The sequence below is a fragment of the Carassius carassius genome, chromosome 32 (genome assembly GCF_963082965.1).
Source record: "Carassius carassius chromosome 32, fCarCar2.1, whole genome shotgun sequence".
Classification (NCBI taxonomy): Eukaryota; Metazoa; Chordata; class Actinopteri; order Cypriniformes; family Cyprinidae; genus Carassius; species Carassius carassius.
The window spans coordinates 8,948,812-8,970,644 of record NC_081786.1 but is presented as its reverse complement, the minus strand read 5'-3'; the positions used below and the strand labels follow the sequence as shown (position 1 = coordinate 8,970,644).

At 37.4% G+C, this 21,833-nt stretch overlaps 1 protein-coding gene and 1 long non-coding RNA gene across 4 annotated transcripts; one reads left to right on the top strand and one right to left on the bottom strand.

Annotated features, from left to right (window-relative positions):
* Nucleotides 1-9,371: 9,371 nt before the first annotated feature.
* On the top strand, nucleotides 9,372-12,034 carry gsc (goosecoid). The gene is made up of 3 exons (XM_059521008.1): nucleotides 9,372-9,870; nucleotides 10,386-10,645; nucleotides 11,478-12,034. Exons 1-3 carry the CDS (start codon nucleotides 9,555-9,557, stop codon nucleotides 11,625-11,627), a joined length of 726 nt encoding a protein of 241 aa, XP_059376991.1. The 5' UTR covers nucleotides 9,372-9,554; the 3' UTR covers nucleotides 11,628-12,034.
* Nucleotides 10,497-18,669, bottom strand: LOC132113189 (uncharacterized). 3 transcript variants are annotated; one of them, XR_009425107.1, is made up of 4 exons: nucleotides 18,625-18,669; nucleotides 16,847-16,917; nucleotides 14,916-15,037; nucleotides 10,497-10,624 (listed from the first exon to the last, which is right to left on the bottom strand). It is a non-coding gene; the product is annotated as an uncharacterized LOC132113189 (long non-coding RNA). The 3 variants fall into 3 exon arrangements; XR_009425108.1 differs by lacking the exon at nucleotides 18,625-18,669 and adding an exon at nucleotides 17,951-18,168; XR_009425106.1 differs by lacking the exon at nucleotides 18,625-18,669 and adding an exon at nucleotides 17,053-17,181.
* Between the last annotated feature and the right edge of the window lie 3,164 nt (nucleotides 18,670-21,833).

The following is a 21,833-nucleotide window of genomic DNA, read 5'->3' as shown; positions in this document are numbered from 1 at the left end:
TAGGGAACTTTAATGACTTTAAAGGTGCCATCTGTCATATCTGGCAAAAAAAATCAAGTCATACTCCACATTCCATACCATATGGGGGCAGTATGCCTCAATAAAGTGAATTGGTCTACTCTAGAGTAACAAACAAGAAACGGCAGTCTCTATGCTCCGCCCCTACCTTCACAACAACCCTAGAGCAAAGCCGAAGCCTATAAGACAGCAGTTCTCAATTGCAGTCCTCGCGCCCCACTGCTCTGCACATTTTGAACGTTTCTCTTAGCGCTTCAGACATTTGTTCCTATTCGAACATAAGTGCCCTGCGAAGTGGACATCACAGGATATTCAGCCATGATTCCAGTTCGAAGTGAACGTAGCTAACTTATATGTTCCAATCAAACTACATTGAAGTGTGCAAGATGTGAATTTAAATTGTATTGATTTACAGAGGTATATGATGTCACAGTTGTCCATGTTTAAAGACGCTGCACAGCACAAATCAGTGAATGAATGTTTCGAAGCGAGGTAAACTTCAACAGATTTCCCCTGCTCAGGGAGTAGGGAGCAATGAACAATTGGAACACAGTTCATGCACGGAGTTCATTTCTAACGAGCTGATTATCTGAATCAGGTGTGTTAACAAAGACAAGAGAAACGTGCAAAATATGCAGAGCAGTGGGGCGCGAGGACTGGAATTGAGAACCACTGCTATAAGAGCACGTTTTGCCTCCAGAGGAACGTTGGGTGATGTCAAGTGATTTTGAAACATGACATCTTCAAGCTACTCCCCTTCACCTTTAGCAGTGAATATGTTCATATTCGTTTTGTTCATATTACATTGAGTTGTATATACACATTATTTGAATTAAATTAATTTGACAGACAGCATTCTGTCAACATCCTTGGTCAACATCAGACAGCTGATGTTGACCAAGCTAGCGCCAACCAAGAGCTGCCAACTCTCAAGCATTCACCATGAGACACACGCAATTGACTCTTTTCACACGCTTTCATGCAACACATCAATTTTCTCACGTACAGAAAAACCACGAAGCAAAGAGGACACGGAGACCAACAGACTAGACAGAGCAGGTTACTTATGATATAAAAAAATGGGTAAGTTATAGCTAGCTAATTATCAAACGCAGCTACGGTTAGCCATCGCTAACATTAGCACGTTTATAGAACAGCCTTCGATACATTTCTGTTATAACTTCCCGAACAAAAATACACAAACATATAAAACAAACTTCTAGCGAAATACTAACAGCATCTAACTTACCAATCCAAAAGAAATGTTGCAAGTTTGGTGTCGAACCTCATTTCTTTCAGGTCCATCAGTTGTCTCCAGCGATTGAAAGCAGTGCCGATGTTTACTCAGGTTCAGCTCCTTTTCTTATCGGATTTGATTTGTGATTCCGAGCGTGGTTGTTTCCCTGTAGCGTTAGCGGGTGGTGGTCTCTTGCCAAGGGCTTAAGTCATCCTTCCGCTCTCTTCCCTGAACTGAAATGTAGTGGGCTGTACTTTCAACATGATTGACATCAGGTTCAGGTACGCCCACAAGCCGTGCGAGTTATTCGTGTATTGCAGGTTGGCTGGTGGTTATGTTGCCCGCATACCGCCTCCCATGGCCGAAACTGGTATTACGACACCTGTTGGGCCGGGGCTAGTAATGCTAATGCTAATTAAGGTTGATATCTCTGCAGCACTATAACTTGACATTTTTTTAATGACATCATCGCCCTTATTTCTTCTCATACTTTTGATGCGTGTAGGTCATTTTTTTTATATTTTTACCTCAATTTTTGCACATGGCACCTTTAAAATATATGTAGGGTAAATTAAAGTATTCACAGTATTATGATATGGTTAATTAAGGTTAGTATTATTCATTTACCTTGGACCAAATGTTTTTGTGAACAAGGACTGATGACATAGCCAGCGTGTGCTCTTCTAAAGTTTTGATATGGGAACAAACAGACTTGCTTGTATCATATTTGTGTATGTTATGAAGCTATTAACATTGCTTTATTATATTTTGGATAATATCAATTTATAATAACTATTCAAAACAGGGTGTACCCAGGGTAAATGCTTGTGTGGGAACAACATGGTTGGCAATGGTTTCTAGCATAGGATTGGCCAATAACATTTTCAAGGCGGGGCTTAATGAAGAGTCAATTCAGGTAAACATCCCTTAACGTCAACCATATTTACTTTCTGAAAAATCCATTCTTTTACAATAAAAAATAACTTTTTTTATGTGCTGAATAGTTGATGACAGATATTATTTTTCAATTCATGTTTTTGTAGTTTAAATATTTTAGATAACTTCTAAACAACACAATTAGTATGAAAATGTCAGATTCAACTTTTAATCAAATTTTCTCTTGTTTGCTGCTCTGTGGATTGAAAAGACAAGCTATTCGATGCTCTGACCGCAGCAACTCAAACAGCGCTTTAAGCATTGCTGCACCAAAACAAAACTCAAATAGGCCTACACATTGTTCTGATTGAATCAGCTCATGATAAAATCAAAATCACTGCAGAGCCAATAACAATATTCTGAAGCAACCCTAATGCAATATGTTGCATCGGGGTTGTCTAAAGGTTCCCGACATTAGCCTGTATTTTTAACCTGCACGGTTCAACTGAATAATGGCCGTGTCAGTGACTGGGCGAATCCGATGACCTTTTAAACAAATGGACAGAGCAACAAAACTTTTTATTTGTAGCTACTGAGGCATTGAATCTTACCCTGAAGCTGCGCAGCGGACAAACACTCAGTTCACTGAATGGAAATGTGGGAAATGACCGCAGCGAGGAAGGGGGAAATAAATTCAACAGCTCTCCTCCGGGGCAAAACGCTGACAGTTTGAGGGTCGGAGGGCCGCATTAATATGTATTTCCAATGATTATTGAATTTTGTTTATAATATATTTCCTGAGCCTACATAGCATTAGTGAAGCTTTATTAGTAAATCCGTCTGCTGCGCGCTCCAGTTACGGCTAATGAGAGTAATTATTGGTTAGCTTAACTGTAATACTGTATTTGATTCTCAGGCTCCTGAATAACCTGGCATGACGCATCTCGCACTCTAACAAAAGGTGCGTTGAGCCCTGGTGAGCGCGCGCTTTGCGCCCCAGGGTCCAGAGGCCAATACACTGATGCCTCAATAGGGTTAATACCCCACTGCATAAAGACGGGATTAGGGCCTAGTTTACACAATGAGGAGGAAGAAAATTGAATGTTTGGGAGAAAGTATGCAGCTAATTCCATTCTGTCATCGGTGGATATTAAAGATTATTAGCTGGCACATTCACTTATTTGTAAATCACAATGGCAGCACTGTGTAATTCACCCCGCACTTCCAAAGCCAAATGAAACGGAGCCATTCTTGTGCAAGGTATCGTAATTCACTATAGCCTCACAAATGACTGTCGTTATCTTAACATTTTACAAGGATGTTGAGGTAGGATTTAGCCTATTTAGATGATTCAATTCAGACATTTCTGGAAGAAAATACATTTTTATTAAGCGCACTATGAAGACAATCTTTTTGTGAGAGTACACATATCAAAGAGGATTTGTATATGTAAATGCAAAGAATGGAAAGTAATTTACAGAAAATATTTCAAATTAAAGGGGGACAAAAGGGAGGAATGACAAACAAATCTCTGGTAGTATCAGCCAGGGCAGGGTCTTTGGCACCTGTAATGGATTAATGGAGACCACCAGCAGTAGCAGGCTGAGGTAAAGCTCCGAGATTAAGTTTCTACTCTAAGTTGCCGTCGTGAGTCCAGGTGCTCTCCCATAATACCTCCCAGATCCAGACAATATGGTTCTGTTTTACTGCCTCTCTTCTTTTCCCTCATCGTCCGGAAGTAGAAACCCCATGATAAATGATTTGTTTTATTAAGGAGGCCTTCATTTGCATGCACTGTGTATTTGTTATTTAGCAGCATTGCAAAGGCTTTCTTCAATATTTTGGCTGTCAATCATCTATCCTCATTGTGTTCATGTGGCATGAAAACACAACTCACTTAGCCTATGTTTTACATGAAATGACGCATTCACAGAAGAAAAGATCTGTGGCATCTGTGGTTGAAGTGTTCTTTGCACACCTGTGCCCTCTAATGGTAAGCATTTCAGAGGCGCCTCTTTGTTGCTGTCCATGGTATTGTCCAGCCTTTAGAGTCATGTTAATGGCACCAACACCTAAGAAAAGTTCTATTTTATATAAACAGCAAAACCTGCAAAAGCAAGTCACAACTCGAATCACAAGTACCAACCTATAGGAGTAAATACCACTTAGAGGCTTTAACCTGTCTTTGAGTCAGGAAAAATTAAAAGAAATTAAAGTGTCACGGGACATTAAGAAGCCTGAGTTAACGTACTAATATGCTGCATTCAATTCATTTGTGTCACTCGCTGGTCTGATGTTTAGATGGATTGATTCTAGGTTCCATTATGATTCTGTCACGTCTTTCAGCGCCCATTTGAAATTCTTGTGATTCCTGCATGGGTAAAGTAGCTCTTCACAATGGCTCTCTGACAGGAGAGAGAGCGCAGAGAGGGACGTTTGATTCTAAGATGTGTAAATGTGTCCCTGATTCTCATCTTAACGCTTGGTTAGATAACAGGCCGTTGCATACGCTCCTGTCTCAGAGCGGTACAGCCAGAGCACCAGCTGCTTTTAATCAGTAATTACTGAGACTGGCTGATAGTTTCACACTAGAAATAATGATTAATAAGGCCGTCTATAGACAGAGGTTCTTTTATGCACAATGACAGGTTCTCGGCATAAATTCTTTTGAAAATTGTGTAAAATGTTAGAAATTAACAGAGAGACAAATGGGCAGTAGAGATATTTCAAAAACTGAATTTCAAAAATGAAATTATTTTGACTCAGTCACAAATGACTGATTATTCAAATATTTATCTTTAATGATAGAAAGGTTCTTTAGATTTATTACGCTACTTTTTATTTTATTTTATTTTTTAGCTTTGTTCTGTCATTTTTTCTGTATGCATTTGCCTACTAAATGTAATTATTAAAAGCACTCAATTAAATAATCAGATATTTCCAAAATAAAATTTATATGTGTGAGCTGTTAGTGTAGATTGTGAGGATAATTGCTTCAATTAACAATTCCATGCAGTCCTAAAATGAATACAGTTTTTTTATTAACAAATATATAAACAAAATGCAAAAATAAATAAATAAATAAATAACTGATCAAATTATGTAGCTAAACTGTAAAAAAAAATAAAAAAAATAATTATATATATATATATATATATATATATATATATATATATATATATATATATATATATATATATATATATATATATATATATATATATATAAGACTTTTTTTGAGAGAACTTCTATATTGTATAGTGTTAACTGAACATACTGGGGGAAACAAAATGAAAAATCTAGTTGAAATTTAGTATAGAAATAGTGTCCTGTTACTGTCTCAGACATGACACTAAACACTTGTTTCACTCCCAAAATATTCACATTTAATTAAGAAATATCATAAGCAGCAGTAAGCATACCAAAGTTTTAGAGTGAATGATAAAGAGTGTTTTCTGATCTTTATGACAGGCTTTATGTTTCTAAGTCACTGCATGGCTCTGGTCAACTGTCAGAGGCTCAAGGCAGCTGTTGAACTATTGCGCCAGTGGATGCCTGTGTTTCAGCACTGTAGAACTCAGCTCAGGGGGTCCTACAAAAGACATACTGTAAAACAGGCACCCGCCATATGACAGCCATGACATGAACAATAAATATGGATTTCTCGCCCGGCACCAGTATGGAATGAAAGATTAAATGCAAAGAACCCCTTTTAATCCAGTGCCAGGTTCCCCTTTCCCTCTTTGCTGAAATACACAGGAAATAAACATATACACACACACACACACACACACACAGTGCTGTCTGGCACTGTTTGCGGCTTTGGCTCTGTCTAGCACTCCAAATTCAACACACATACACACCGCTTGGGTGTTTTATGGAGGTCCACATATATCTATCTACCTGTCTATCTTGACATTCATTCATCCAGATATTTTCTCTCTGAGACATGATGACATGTAAAAAAAATGAAATCGAGAATTGTGCTTGAGGCGATCTGGAGGTTCTGACAGCCTGTCTCGTCTCTGAGGTTTGTTTATGCTAGTTATATTACAAAGTCCCTTTTGATTTGCTGCATTATGATAGATTTTAGAGATCAAGGCCCTGAAATATATGTTGTGCCGTGAAGATGCCCGTGTGCGGACCCTCTATTGAAGAGGCCTGTCTACAGAGCCACCATTTACTCCCTGTGATTGATGTCAGCTATTCAGAATGTAAGTGGTGGCTTCACACCTCTTTCACGGCTTTTAATTTCAAATGGCCATCTCATTTTTTCAATCCTTTTTACTACCTCCTTTCAGTGCCTTTTGAAAGTTGAGATACATGTACAAAAAGAGGAAATAATAATGATAGATGCCTTTTTTTTGAATTACAGAGTGCCTAGAGAGCAGAGCCGAAAATGCAAGTATCCTTTCATTCAGTCATAATAGGCTAAAGTGTTTACATATCTAAGGGCTAAGGGCCAATCAGTGTCAAAATTATGCTAGAAGGGAAATGGTGTAATGCACTTTTAGTATTAAAGAAAAGTAAAACTGCTCCCAAAAAACAAATGCTAATTTGTGCACGTTTTGTACACCTGCACCTAGACACGCATGTTTTTATGTAGAACTAAACATCATAATTATGCACCCTTTTTAAGTCGATTTCAAACAATGCAGAGTTAAAATATTCTCCGCTTAGGTTTAGTTTTAAGTACTTTGTTCCCGTTTTAATCATGCGATAAACATGCAATTATTTAAACAAAAGGCACCTATTGAAAAGTAATCACCGCTCTTAATAAGGTAAACTTCCACGCGTTAATGGTCCTTCCTTTACGCATTAATTCCTGTGATAAGTTTTGACTATTGACAGCCCTTTTTTCGTGTCATTTGCGTCGCGAATCTTTTTGACTCCCATATCCAAAGTCCACTGCATGCAGGCAATGATTGTTTTTACTCGTCCTTCTGCTAAAGCAGCTTGTTTTAAATCTTTTTTTTTTCAATAACACAAAACAGTAGTGTCGATGGGTTAATTCCCGTGATTCCGATTTAAATGGTGATGGAACAATTAAATAAGAAATATGTTTGGATGTTCAGTGGTTTAGTTTTTTTTTTTGAGTGTTCAAAATAGGTTAAATAAAATATTTAAATATGCTATAACAAATTTAAAGCATATATCAACAGGCCTATTATATACACTGAAATAAATCAAATAGCCTATACTTACCATTAAAAGTTTGCTGAGGCCCCCTAGTGGGTCCAGGGCCCCTGATTAAGAACCACTGGTCTGTGGCAGGTTCATGAGCGAGTATAACTTGATACATTTTTGTTCTGGTCAATCATTATATGGTTATAGTTTATCATTACTGGAGGTTGCAATTCCATAACTCTAAATCGATTTGTTTATACACTTTGGGTACAATGAGTAGGCTACAGACAATATGACTGCGTTATTCATAGTTTAGAAATAATCAGCCGTGCCATGCCACGACTTCACTGCCTGAATATCCTCCTGTTTTCCAATAAACATTCAAACATTACAAAATGTGCGATATTGGTGGTAAATTGAATAGCCAATGTCACCAAGCAGCATCTTCCTTCATGCAAATTTCATTTGATCAAGGAATGTAATTGCAATAAGTATGTTTTAGAGCTGGAGAATAGGGCCGCTAATGGTCGTTATCTTATCACAGCGAGGGTCATATGTTCTTTGAGCGCGTGCTTATTGGAGGTGTTGTAAGTTAACACGCGCGATTTCCTCCCTACCGGGAATCCGCTCGTGATGGTGTAAACACGCTAATCTGCTCAGCATTATCTCCCGCGGACAGAGCGCGAGCGTCGTGTCAGACCGACCGTTCTGCAAATAACATGCACTATTAAGCAATTTAAGATATAGCATAGTCCTTGATAATGCAGCGGGATCTGTGGACATCAGTTCAGGGGCTTTGCACCATGTTATTTAGTGCCTCATTTGAAAGAGAAAAAAATAGGAAAATATATAGACGAGGCGTCAGGGAGTGTAGTGGCCTAATATTTTGTTTCAGCGTGGTTTTGAATTACGTGACTCAAACTTTGATATAGGCTAGGCCTAATACCGTTATTTTCATCTGCTACAAATAGATGTAGTTCAGAAATCGTTTCAATAAACTGTGTAATTTAATTTCGAGTACAACATATAAACACAGACGTTTATTGTTTTCCTTTTCTATTGAGGCAGTCACATTGTCGCTTTAAATTGTAAATTTAGAACAATTAAATTCAAAAGATTAACATATAGAAAACATAAATTAATTGAAGTATTTGACTATATAATAACAGAGTGTGACAGTGTGTTATAGTCATTCTCACAGTTGCCAAATATTGCCTAATACACTACCTTTTTGTACAATTTTGTATATATATATTTGTGAGTCCGGTAAATATATTAGAAAGTGTTACACTCTCCGTTCACACAAGATGTTTTAAGATTTGAACATAGCCCAGATAAAAAGCTCGGTGTATTTTTTAGACAGGCTATCTTAACATGATATCAAATTATAAAGCAGACAACTAGACAGCACATATATTATAAACAAATTAGGCTATACTCTCTTATTTTTTCCTGCAAATAATTTATATATTCACACAGAGACTTACGACTACTTCTGTCACCTCAGGAGGGTGGTGGACGGATGATTTCCCCTTCGATAACTTCTAATCGGTCACGAATTGGTTTAGCGGACTCTGTGTTACAACACCTCCCGGTTTTAGAGATTAAAAAATGGTTTGATAGAAGTGACTGGTGATTTGAGGGCGAATTGTTAGGCTACATCTAAAAAAATCTAAATAAGAACGAAGCTCACCTGCTTGAACTCAAAATTCGAGTTTGGAGAAGCGATGAAGTCGTTGTTCCACTCATCCACACAGACGCATTTTACGCATAAAGGCTACTTTACAGCTATAGGGTATTATACGTAAAAAGCCCTATTTTCCTTTAAAAAGAGAAAAAAATACCAATCAATTTACAACCAAATAATAATTAACTTTGTTGACAGGATTAATCTTATTGACTCATGCGGACAGCTCTTTAAAAACGCAGACTGGAACTAAATTATTTGTTTCAAAAGTCAGCAAATAACTTAATCAAATTAATCCTCAATACACAGATCGGCGGTTTTCACGCCATTGTGCGCTAACCCTAAACCCAGCCAATCTCTTATTGGAGAAGTCATTCACAAATCCTTCAATGACGTCAGCGGGGTATAAAGCTGAGCAGGAGGTTCAGCTCAGCCACAAACGAGTCACTGAATCTGTTGCGCTCGGTCACTCTTTCCAAAGGAAAAAAAAGCTCTGAGAATTCGCTTTTTTTTGCGACTATGAGGGAAACCTGTGATTTTTAAAAGGACTACAAGAATATTTACGTAGCCTACTGTTGGCACAAAGTCTCAAACATATTTTCGCTTGTGATGCCCGCTGGGATGTTTAGTATCGACAGTATCTTGGCAGGGAGACCCAGCTGCAAGGACTCGGTTCTGCTCCATCGGAATGCTCCGGTTGTGTTCTCCAACTTGACGGAATCCTTGTACACAGCAGCCGGCGATTTTAATGGACTGTATTCACACACCGGACCTCCAGCTCCTAACTTACAGTCGGTAAATGGAACCAGGATAGGCTACAACAACTACTACTACGGACAACTTCATGTCCAGGGGCCGACTGGACCAGCTTGCTGTGGCGCAATACCAACTCTCGGCTCGCAACAATGCCCGTGTATTCCTACAGGTAGGCCTATGTTACTTTTATTTATTTATTTGTATGGTATATATATTTGTAATTGCATATACTGATTATTGTGATTAATGTTTCAGTAAACTGCATAGTGAATTTCGTGCCATTTTTTATATATTTTTTATTTTTTGGGAGCACAACTTAAAAACAAAGATTCCAGTTACAACCAAAATGGGTTTTACAGTCTGATGTCATTTTGAAGTTAAAGAAGAGTTATATTTTTTGGTTTATTAGAAAGGCGTCAAACAAGCACAATAATCGGACGAACATATAATGTATATTTATGCCTACTTTCCAAAATAAGAAAAGAAAAACTTAATTTAATAACATCACATAACTCAACACACCCCAAAATAGTTATTGATAAGCAGAATCTTTGAAGATATTTAGAGCCACTGGCTTCTCAGAATAAAAAAAGGAATATTAATAATACAAATACCGTTTTATACGAGTCCGTTAAATTTGAAGTATGTGTGCAGTGCATTCAAATACAATGATTTGATTTTCAGGTTACGACAGCGCCGGTTCAGTACTTATTTCTCCAGTCCCACATCAGATGATGTCGTACATGAACGTGGGCACGTTATCCAGAACCGAACTACAGCTACTCAACCAGTTACACTGCCGGCGCAAGAGACGACACCGAACCATTTTCACCGACGAGCAACTGGAGGCACTGGAGAACCTTTTCCAAGAAACCAAATACCCTGATGTTGGCACACGAGAGCAGCTGGCACGAAAGGTGCACCTACGCGAAGAGAAAGTAGAGGTGAGTGAAATCAATTTATAGTTCACACTGTAAATGACAGAGTTCACGTTATTTTATATTTACTAAAGGATGGTTAAAGTTTAAAGTAATAATGCAATACGTGTAGGCCTACTCAACCTATAGGCCTAATTATTTTTTTAAGCTGCTTATAATTTCAAAGTGCCATTGCCATTACGATGTTAATTATTTAGGGTAGCCCAAGACGTTTGTATGTGGACATTTCATTCCATTTTTTTTGGTGAACAAATTATTTATCGAAGGCCACACAGTTTATTTTTAAATGGTATTTTAGGAAGATACAATACCGTAAAAAAAAAAATCCATAACTTTGTGATGCATTTCTTAAAAATAAATGACTTTGACTAATAGTAGAAATTTCAGAAAATTGTGACAAGTTATACATATAAATAAGTTGCCTATAAATAAATATAGGCAACACGAAAAACCTTTTAGCATGCAGCTACAAAAGTTACACTTAATGCGCTTAGAAGTCATGTTCCATTGGAGGTGACGATAGCAACAGTTCCATCTTCCATCAAATCAATTTTGGCACTGTCATTATTTATCACTTTATTTTTAGATGTAGACTACATATTACAAAATCGTTAAGTGTGATGTCTATTTGACAAGTAGGTCACGGTGGCGTTTGCCAAATTACAATTTGGGCTGCGTGAGACGAACCCTGAACAGAAAATTACTGACAGTTAATTCTAACAACCTAAAAGTAAATGAGAAATTAGCACACTGCATTAAATCAACTCGACCTTTCACGTGCCGTGTTTTTCCCATTTCATATCCTTGAAATTAAGCAGTTTCAATTTTCTTCGCTTAGGTTTGGTTCAAAAACAGACGAGCAAAATGGAGAAGACAGAAAAGGTCGTCATCAGAGGAATCAGAAAACTCGCAGAAATGGAACAAATCCACGAAAACAACCACAGAGAAAATCGAGGAGGGCAAAAGTGACGTGGACTCTGACAGCTGATAAATAGAATATGAGACGGGAAAATCTTGCACAAATAGCCTATGATTCGGACTTTTATGTACATATTGTAAAGTACCATGTGAGTAGGAGTGAAAATGTGTTGTCATGCTGTTGCACAGATGTATAGTAAATGTTACCTTTAACAATGATATTGTTATTTATATTAATTTAAATGTACACAAAGTAACGTGGATTCTGGCCATAGTAATATTAACTGATATTTACAGAAAACATTTTTGAAGTCTTGTCGTATTAAGATATATATCTAGATAAGGTGTTCTGGAGTGGGCTGTAACTGAAGACATGTACGATGGCAGGACGATACATTTTGACATTGATTAAACAACCGTTTTATGCCGCCTGAAAAAAAGAACATAAGCAAATATTAAAGTAATATCTAAAATGTTCGATTTTTTTGTATTTATTTAAAATACTGCAAACATTATGTATGAGCATTTCTATTCATCGATTCCTCTTAGAATTCCAGGGTTATCAGCATTTGCTGAACCGAGGAACGTTGTAATTTAGTTGTGTAGTATAAAATACCGTAATTACATTTTCACAGTATGTGGGCATTTATGTCATAATTTGTGAACTCAAGACAGTAGTTCGAGCTAATTGTCTATTTAGGCCTATTCTATATAGTCTTTCTATAATTTACCATTAGGTAAATAATGTATGGCACTTTTATTAGAAAATTTAGCTTCACATGAAAATGCCAGAGGATATCTCTTTTTATCTCTTCTATTAAATTTAAGATTTTATATAATATTAAGTCACACCAGGCCATGCTGATTTAATAATCATCAGAGGTTTCACAAGAATAGTATTTAATGGTGTATGTCTTTTTAATTAACCAAGCAGAACCACTTTTTTATTTTGAAAGAATTTCCCTTTTTGATATTTAAATAAGCTACTTAAGCTACGTCTATCCTTATTTATAACTGCCGAAAAAAAATGTTGAAAATTAAAATAGCTAGGCTATATCAAACCCGACATCTCTGAGAAAATAAATAATGACACCATTGGCCATATTATCTATTGTTATTGTTCCTGGTGTTCAACGATAATTATTAGCCTATAATAAAATGTGGTTAATTGAATTAAGCTAGCATAATAGTTTGTTTTATGTTCTAAATACAAATGATTAAAAGTAACATTGTTTCACGACATTTTGACGCATGTAGTGTTGTCAATATGCTCACACTTCCACTGTGTACGCCTGTATACACACACACACACACACACACACACCATATTTTTTCCTTACTTTTTCTTAGAGCCATTTAATCACACCGAAGGCAACTGAAACAAACCGGAATTACAACTGTGGCAGTGTGATAAGTTGATAAAATGTTTACGATGACCTATGTCTGCCATTTGTAAATAGATGATTTTTAATTTAAGCCAAGTGGCGGGATCAGGGTCCATTATTTTACCTTATGTCTCACACTTCTGTCCAGTGGCACTTGCTTTTTACAGTTTAATGTCGAGATATCTTTTTCCCCCAAAGTCACTTTTATTTGTTAGCAAAAAAAAAAAAAAAACAAAAACCTTTTCAGTGCCTTTTTATGTTTTAATGATAATAATAGTAGTAGTATTAGTAGTAATAATGTTAATGCTCTCAAACGATTAATTGCATCCAAAATTAATACGTTTACGTAAGTGTACTATGTATATTTATGTATATATACATACACACACATGCATGTATATTTAAAAAAAATACGTTTATATATTAAATATATTTTTTATTATTATACAATTTATGTGAATATATATGCATGTAAATATTTTCTAAATATATGATGTATGTGTGTCTTTAAATATACATATTAAATATATACCGTACACACATATATATTTGGATGTAATTAATTTGACAGCACTAAATAATATATAACAATATTAATTATTCCTATTATAATTATTGGCACTATCAAAATGCATTTTCTGACCCGAAAACAAGCTAAAATGTTTTCCATGAAATAAGAGAAGTCAAAAATCATTAACTGGACAAGCATTTCAGTTTCTGTGCTCTCTCTCTGCTAATGGGCCATAACATCTATCCACATGAGGGTGTGCAAGAGGAATTAAATGAAAACTACAAATACAGATGTGCGTGTTTTCCTGTGTGTGAGGAATGGACAGGTATACTGCATACATATTTAAATGAACAATTTCAGCTTAGTCTCTTTTAAGCTACTTAAATATGATTTGTGAGGCTGGCAACATGCCAGTGTCTTGCCTATAAGAGCACTCTTTTTTTGTTTATATTAAAAATTTTCTCTTGATGAAACACAGATCCCGAGTCTTGAAGGGCAACAGTGTGAGCCGAATATTTATTTGTGTTTATGTGCTTATGCATCTGGGCTATTTATCATCAAAAATAAATATCCATACCCAGTCTGTATGTATATTGACTCAGGCCAGCATGTTTTTCCAGACATGAAGCTGATTAAGTGAGATGTTTTTTACTAAACACTCCAGCCATCGAAGACATTGGTAGTTTCTTAACAATTTGTTATTCCTTCACAGTAAATAGTTAGTGGAGTGATTTTAAATCATAGTCTGCCTCTCTGTGTACATTCAGTCTCAAATTTTTTCTCCTCTCTTCTTCTTCATCTTTTTTTAAAATTAATTAATTAATTTTTTTACAACAGCACGCCATTATAAAACCACACTGAAAAAATAATACTATTAAACATCTTCGGTGGCTTTTTAAAACAGATTAAAGTAGGGTAGTGCAGGTACTTAAAGATTTGGCAATAACACAAACCAAGAAACAAAGCATGTTGCACTAATAATCCGTCACATGTCTAGTGTGATTTATAAAGTGTTTCTTCACTGAGTGCCAGTGAGATATACAAAGCACAGGACTGAGTCCATTAATCTCTGCTTTTCGTATTTTCCCCTTTTTTAGGCTGTAATTTAGTATTACAAAAATTTAATACACACAGTTTTTTTTCAAACCATTATTTCTTTGACCTTTTTATGCATAGTTCCCGGCACTTGGAAAAACACAAGTGGAGTCCAAGAAAAATCAAGCAGCCAGAAATAGATAAATCTTTAGCCTTGTGCTTGTTTTCTAAGAAATGTTGCATTTGCAGTTGTACATATGCTTTATGTTTCCCCTAGTTTTTCCCTCTTATATAATTAAAATCAATACATTTTTTGATCAATTTTTTTGTTGTTGACTATTTCATTGAGACAAATGCTGATGTTCTCAATGTTTAATTCTGTGTAAATTTAGGTATTAATTGAATTAGACCGTGCTCTCTCACATACCTTTCTTTCTTAGAGATTTGACCACATGAGTGACAGCTTTGGGTGGATTCCCCCATCTAAAGATAGAAACGGGTGTTGGCCATCCTCTGTGGTGCATTTTGAGAAACATATAAAATGGCCTCCTAACACAGGAAGGAACGAAAGAAAGACATATAATACATATTTTTACAGTCATAAACATTTTCCTGTATCATTACCATATTTCAGTGGGATGGTATGTGGTTTGTACTTTGCAAAACCCTAAAAAGCCCTACAATGCAACATCATGTTTTTTTTAAATTACAAGTTAAAGAAACAAGCACACTTCGCCACATTTTTTTTTTTTTCGAGAGAGCTTAGCACCTGAATAGGCTTTAGCAATTGCGGCCCTTCATTCTGTGGGTAATTACTAGCGCTGTCACCACATTCATTCCAGCACGCTAGCTACCAGTTGCATTCGGTTAGCGTCCCTCCTCACCGAAACCACACGGCCGCTGAAAAGCAAGGGGGACCCCAGGTCAGGACCGCCAACTAGCAGCAGACTCTTATCTCTCTGAGGTAAACCAGGTAATTGTACACTAAAGCCAAATTTTCTTCAGTTTTACAGGGCTCAGATCACATTTTTATGTTCTTGGGGCCCTTAAGATTCAGCTCTTTAGACAAGGCATAATGTTTTCCCTGACGCGTCCTGCCAAAGCAAACAAACACGAGCAATATGAATGAGCTGTATCTATGGAGAATGTATGCATATGTGTGTGTGTACATTTATTTCCACGGCTGTGCTCTGGGAAACCGCGCTCGTTTGCTGGGAAATCAGGAAGGGCCCATCATACAGCACTGCCCTGGCTTCAGTGCTGATTAGCGTTGTGCGTTAACCTCAGTCCTCCAGCAGGGTCTGCCTCTGGTGTGGGGTGAGCAGGGTACCCGCCTGTGGGTTAGTGGGAGGAGGAGTGCACACTTTTGACCCGCTGCAAAACTTTTGGCCCTGGTTCAAAATGGCCCCTGGGGAATGGCAGGAGTGCAAGTCCACACTGAACAGGCATAGGGCAGGTTCGCAGCACACCGGGACCACACGGCCTACGACACTCTCCAGATAGTTTAAGACCTCTAATGCACTTGCAAGGACGCTCAGATTAGCATGCGTGTTGTTATGCGACCTTCGGGCAATTCGCTCCCTCCAAAGTACACCGCAAATGACAAGCTGTTGCTGAGACCCAACAGGGAAGTCGTTGTTTTGTGACCTCATAATGCGCCCTTTGTCTTCCAGTTGGTGAGAGCAGAAAGTAAATAAAACAATTTGGGGATTAATGGCGGAATGATTCAAGCGCTCTGCTCGTCCACGACAGGGGAATTCGCAGCGTTTACAAGAGATAAATCAGAATTATTTGCTGTATCAACAACACGGGCAGCTCGGATTCTGGATGATAGATCATGACTGAAAATGAAAAGCTAAGCTTGGGCTTAAAATGTCATTTTCGGCGACATGACAAAATAAAATAAGGCAAAACCAAACATGCTGTTTGGGATATATTAAAGAGGTCTGTCCCAGTACAGTATAAACATATTGAACACATCGAGGACAAATGATTGAAGAAATGATTTCCTAAACTTGTTCTTTCTGGCTAGAAAATTACATATCGCGCATATCATTTTACATCAGAAAAGAAAGGCAGTTTCAGAGGACAATTCCTGTATATAATAAAACTTAAGAATATGTGCCTTGAATACAAGGGATATATAATCTTCTATCTTTAGTTTTCAAGCCGCAAGAAATTTAAACAAGTATATCAAGAACTGTTTGAAATAACACGAGGAAACATGAATTTAGCAGAAAACCCAAAGGCACAATGATGTATGACACTCTGATAGATGAAGCGCAAACAAAGATTTAAAGCAAAGCATTTTCACAACAAATGAATTATCAATAAATCACAATGACAGATTTACATTACCGTGACAAATGAACTGCTCTGCGAGCGTTTGCTAACTTTTCGAGCCCCGTGTGCTTTTCCCAGAGACGGTCCTATAATAAAACCAAGAAAAGCAATATGTTATCTATCAAAAGCAATTTGTTATCTAACATGCAGAGGGTATTAAAAACCAGAAGATTAGTTCCACAAGATCTGCAAAACAAATAAAATGTGCAATGAAAAAATACCTAATATTGCAGATCATGTATCACCTTTTCAATGAAAGAAACCATTGATTTAAGGTTCAGTGGGATAAGATTCAAAACATTCAATCAACACATCTGAAAGACCTAGCATAATTATGAACACATTTGAACACGTATGAACACATTTAAACAGGAGTCCCGAGCTGCCCTCTAGTGGATACACAGGATGCAAAACTTACATGTATATTGGTGAAACAATGACAACATATATGCAAATTAAAAATCAACAGGTCTGTAAATTGATACGAAACAAACAAACAAACAACAACAACAACAAAACTTAATTAATGATTAATGATCATGGCCAATCATTAGAAAGTGGACTCAGCTGTAAAAATATTAAATATGTCAAAAAGTATTATTGCATGAAGTGTTACATTTTATAAAGTTGACATTCTATGACAGCCCTAAATATACATTTTGTAAGATTCCATCAAATTTCCCACAGACCCCACTTCTGGCTCCCAGGGGTTCCCATGCAGGCCCCTTGCTCTATTTTACAACAAAATCAAACTGTGATATCTAAGATTCATGAAAGCAGCTTCATCTAATAAAAAATCATTCATTTTTGAAACACAAACTACCCAGGTATTCTGTGCACCGTAAATAGCCTATGATTAAAGAAGCCCGGTGATGATTGTCATCTGATGCCAATTACAAATAGTGAATTTACAGTCAATGACTACAATGAAACAAAACACCAGGAGGCAGAGATAGTGTCCGTGCTCCCTCCCCCAAGTTCTGCTATTTTCCCCAATTAATTCCCTGACAGACGATATCCACCAAGCACCGTACTTTCCACAAAACATATCTTAGGTTAAACATGCAATCAAAGCAACAGCGCCACGAGAGAAGGATAGACCTCTTTTGGCAGCCTTACCCAGAATCCCTTCAGTCATAACAAATCTGCCCTGTGGCCGCTGATGGACAGCTGGTTTACAGCCAATGTCAGGCATTAACAGATTTGATCCGTATTCGAAAAAGGAGGCCTGGGAGCAGCAGAGGAGTGGTGGGTGGCGGGCGTCTCACGCCAGGGCCTCTGCGTGATTCATGGCCCAGGGAGGGTTTCCACTCATATCCACTGATTTAGTGAACTTGCTTTATTTTTTTCTCTTTCTCTGTAGCATCATTAAACATTATATGTTGTAACATATGCAAATGCAAATAATGAAGTCTGACAGATAAAAGCAGGTGGACATCCACTTATTAGAAACGTGCAGTCACATGAGATTTCACATGCAAAAATTGTCCATTTCCATTGTATAGCTCTTAGTCAGGTTAGACGCCATATTGAATTTTATGTGAATAAAAAAAAAGAGACTGTGAGCTTACAAAGTCATGCACTATAGAAAATTTGAAAGTTTGTTGAAACTTTTTTTTTCAGAAAGACCCTTTGCCAATCGGTGTTGTTAAATAACAGTACAATCCATTAAACGCACAACACTTCTACCCCTCACAGCCCCGTTTTCATTCCTGTCAAAAATAAATATGATGCTACCATGACTACGGTTATATCGATAGCATAGAGTTGTATGAAGCACCTCTGGAACTTACGTGACTTTAAAACCAAAAACATCAGAGTGACCAACGTGAATATGAATCCTCAGACTGAACAGGGAACGCGGAATGACTGGATTTTGCCCGCGAAATATCGCTGTATTTGACTACTACGAGTCAACGTGAGTCGATGGGTGGGATTCAGTGCGGATGGCTTTACACTTCTCTGCCTTGAATTTAACACACATAATCTGAGACTCGCGAGGGCCCTGTAGCAGAAGCGGGAAGTTCTCATTAAAGAACCCGTGTGATGTTTTATGAACTATGAAATTCACTTAAGACTCAAGGGAAAAAAAGAACTGCTCTAGAGTAAATATTTATCAGCGTTATGGGTTGACTCGAGCGGTAGGATCAGGAGAGCGGACTGCAGGAGGAATCGAGAGGGAGTGAAAGAGAAAGCGATACACTAGCGGTTCTCAAACTGCTATGATTACAGTCTCACTCTCTTGACCCGGCGAAGGCAACGGTGTTGGCAGCTCCCGCGAACTAATCTTTCGTTGCTAAGTGAGTAATTGAATGTGAGAGCTTATGTATTTTTGTAATGAGCTGACAGCATATTTCCACTCTCTGCCCAAAAGGTTACCCTAATCAACATGGTCACGCTGTTTCTCTTGGAGTGACAGCACTGCGCCAACAACATGACAAAGCGTCCAGCCGCGCGGCTCGCGCAGATGTCGGCCGTGAGAGACTCTCTGTTCCCGTGCAGAGCGTGGACCCTTGGCATGGAACCAATGTCAGTGCACAGTATTTTTCTCGCGACAGAAATTAATAGTTTGTCTTAATTTCTGTCTGAGTGGAGCACATGGAGCTAGGAATAGGGGGTTGTTGTGTGACAGTGACACTCACAATTTTTTTTTTACTTTTTTTTCTGGTCCCAAAATACAATCGAATGACAAACTCATGCATTTATTTTTGAATATTGATGGAGAAACATAACTGGTGAATATTAAAATGGTAAGATATGCACCATAAGGCCAAAAACCTCTAAAAGGGGCTTATAATTTCTCACGTGCAAATAATTGTAGGCTAATATAGTTTTAAGGAGCATGCCTGTATTTTCTGGTTTTATTAAAGAAACGATGAACATCTTTGAGCTGTAAGGTTAGTATAGGTAGATTATATTTAAAAAATTTCCACTGGAGTACTAAATATAAGCCAATTTTTTCACATCCTTAATGATGCTTAATGAAAATAATTTACATACCCTAATGGAAAACGTGAGGAAAAAATGTATAGTAACAGTTTAAAGTACAGGCATTCTGCTTTGTGTGTTTTTCTTAGGTCTTTAACCAAAATAACATAAAGGAACATGTAACAAAAATGGAAATCATAAACTTTTTACTTATTGATTGATTGATTGATCGATTGACCGTCTGTCACAAAACATATACTATAATTTAAACACACTCTCATAACTCATGGTGAATTGGTGGCATATTTTTATGAATTTGCATGTGTTCATACAACCTACTAATGGCTCACAGATTGTTACTTTTTTAAACTAGATTTTTGTATAAAATATGAATTTACCAAAAATTCACCAAAATGTAAACAGTTAAATTTTCACGAGATTTGGTTTGATATTGGACTGATTCTGGGATTCTCAAATCTGCAATATTTAAAAAATATTTAATAAAAAAAAAAGCAGCAACCTGTTAAGATTTTATTTTCTCCCATAATACTACACTACATAGCAGCAAACACCACTACAGGGTGTTGTTTGTTGTTATTTAGTGTTGTGTGTGAAAATAAAACCTAAGTGCCTTTTACCCCAGGGGGCTTTTAGCCTTGTTGTACCCTGTTGAAGGAGAGAGCACACATATTTCACTGCAACAGTAATAAGAGAGTGTATTGCTTGTGGGATTAACGGATACTTTGACCGAATGTGGAATCTGTGAGTTTAAACACACATGATATAAGCTGGATTCTGTCTTTTGCATCTGTAACTTTAGCTGACGGGTTGTGGGAAATCAGCACAGACCGTGGAGCTCTGCATCGAAAGGCTATCTGGTGCTCTCACTTCGAGTGGGCCTTTTACCACAAATCCTTGTCCTTTCATTGTCCACTGTAGGATATAAGAGCATATGGAAGATTATTTTCAGTGACATACGGAGGTGTTCCATTTAAAATGCCAAGACAATTTCATTCCGACTTTTGAGGTTGTATTTTGAACCCTTCTGAACTACTTCTTTACCCATAACAAATTCCAAACATGTGACATGGAAGAACTTGCATTATCCGGTGTTAGGATGGACACTAATGACTCAGTTGCACATGTAGGGGATATTCATTACAGGAACCTAATGAAAAAGAAAAGCATGTAGGTTCCTGATTGTACACCACTGTTTTTTTTTTCTGGATAAATGCAATCAAATGCATATTGTGGAACTGACCTTGTGTCACGAAGCCTTTCCCTGGGACTCTTTCCTTCTATCTGCAGCGCACGAATCATCCACACATAACAATATGTAATGTAATCAAAGTCAGTGCTGTGTTTTATACAACTAATCAGCCTCAAACGATCTGCGAGCGAGGGAGACGGCCTGAGTGGTGTGGTACTCATCAGCTTCAATGTATTCGTTGTTTGGATTGCTGTGTTTGTATAAACCAGATTGGTTTGCACTTAACCCTGTAATATATGCAAAACAATCCTCTAGATAGTACTCTTAAGCTTTGCCAGTTACCACTCTGGCAGCTGCAGTAAACTTGGCTGTGTAAGAAAAATAGTGTGTAATAAATTATGACATGAACCAGCACATGTCACTCTGGCAGGCCGGCCTTCAGCTCTGATCAGCAGTCAGGATATTAAAAATGGCACTGCAATGCACAGATGCAGGTCAAAGGGTCATGGTCTTTGGGGGACACAGAAGGACTGAGCTCTCATAAAAATGTATTTAAATAAACAGAGAGAGGAGGTGTGGATAAGGGGCTTCGGCACTGATGATATATATTCAGTATGAAAACTCATATACAAATGACTGGGGGTGAAGAACAGTGTATTAGAAATCAGATACTTTATGAGCTCTGTAGCAAGAAACAAAAACAGTTGGTCAAGAATCTTCACCGAATTACTCGCTTTGTAGTGAGGCTCAATTGTATGTAAAACAGATGTAAAAACGGGCCTATTTTTTGTTTTATTTATTTTTGCAGTTATACTTGATATACAAAATAAACATGACCTGTTTCTTTATTCATCAGCCGATATG

Coding starts and splice junctions, on each gene's coding strand:
- gsc (XM_059521008.1), top strand. CDS start 9,555: ATGCCCGCTGGGATGTTTAGTATCGACAGTATCTTGGCAGGGAGACCC. Junction 9,871..10,385: donor ATGCCCGTGTATTCCTACAG/GTAGGCCTATGT, acceptor TTTGATTTTCAG/GTTACGACAGCGCCGGTTCA. Junction 10,646..11,477: donor TACGCGAAGAGAAAGTAGAG/GTGAGTGAAATC, acceptor TTCTTCGCTTAG/GTTTGGTTCAAAAACAGACG.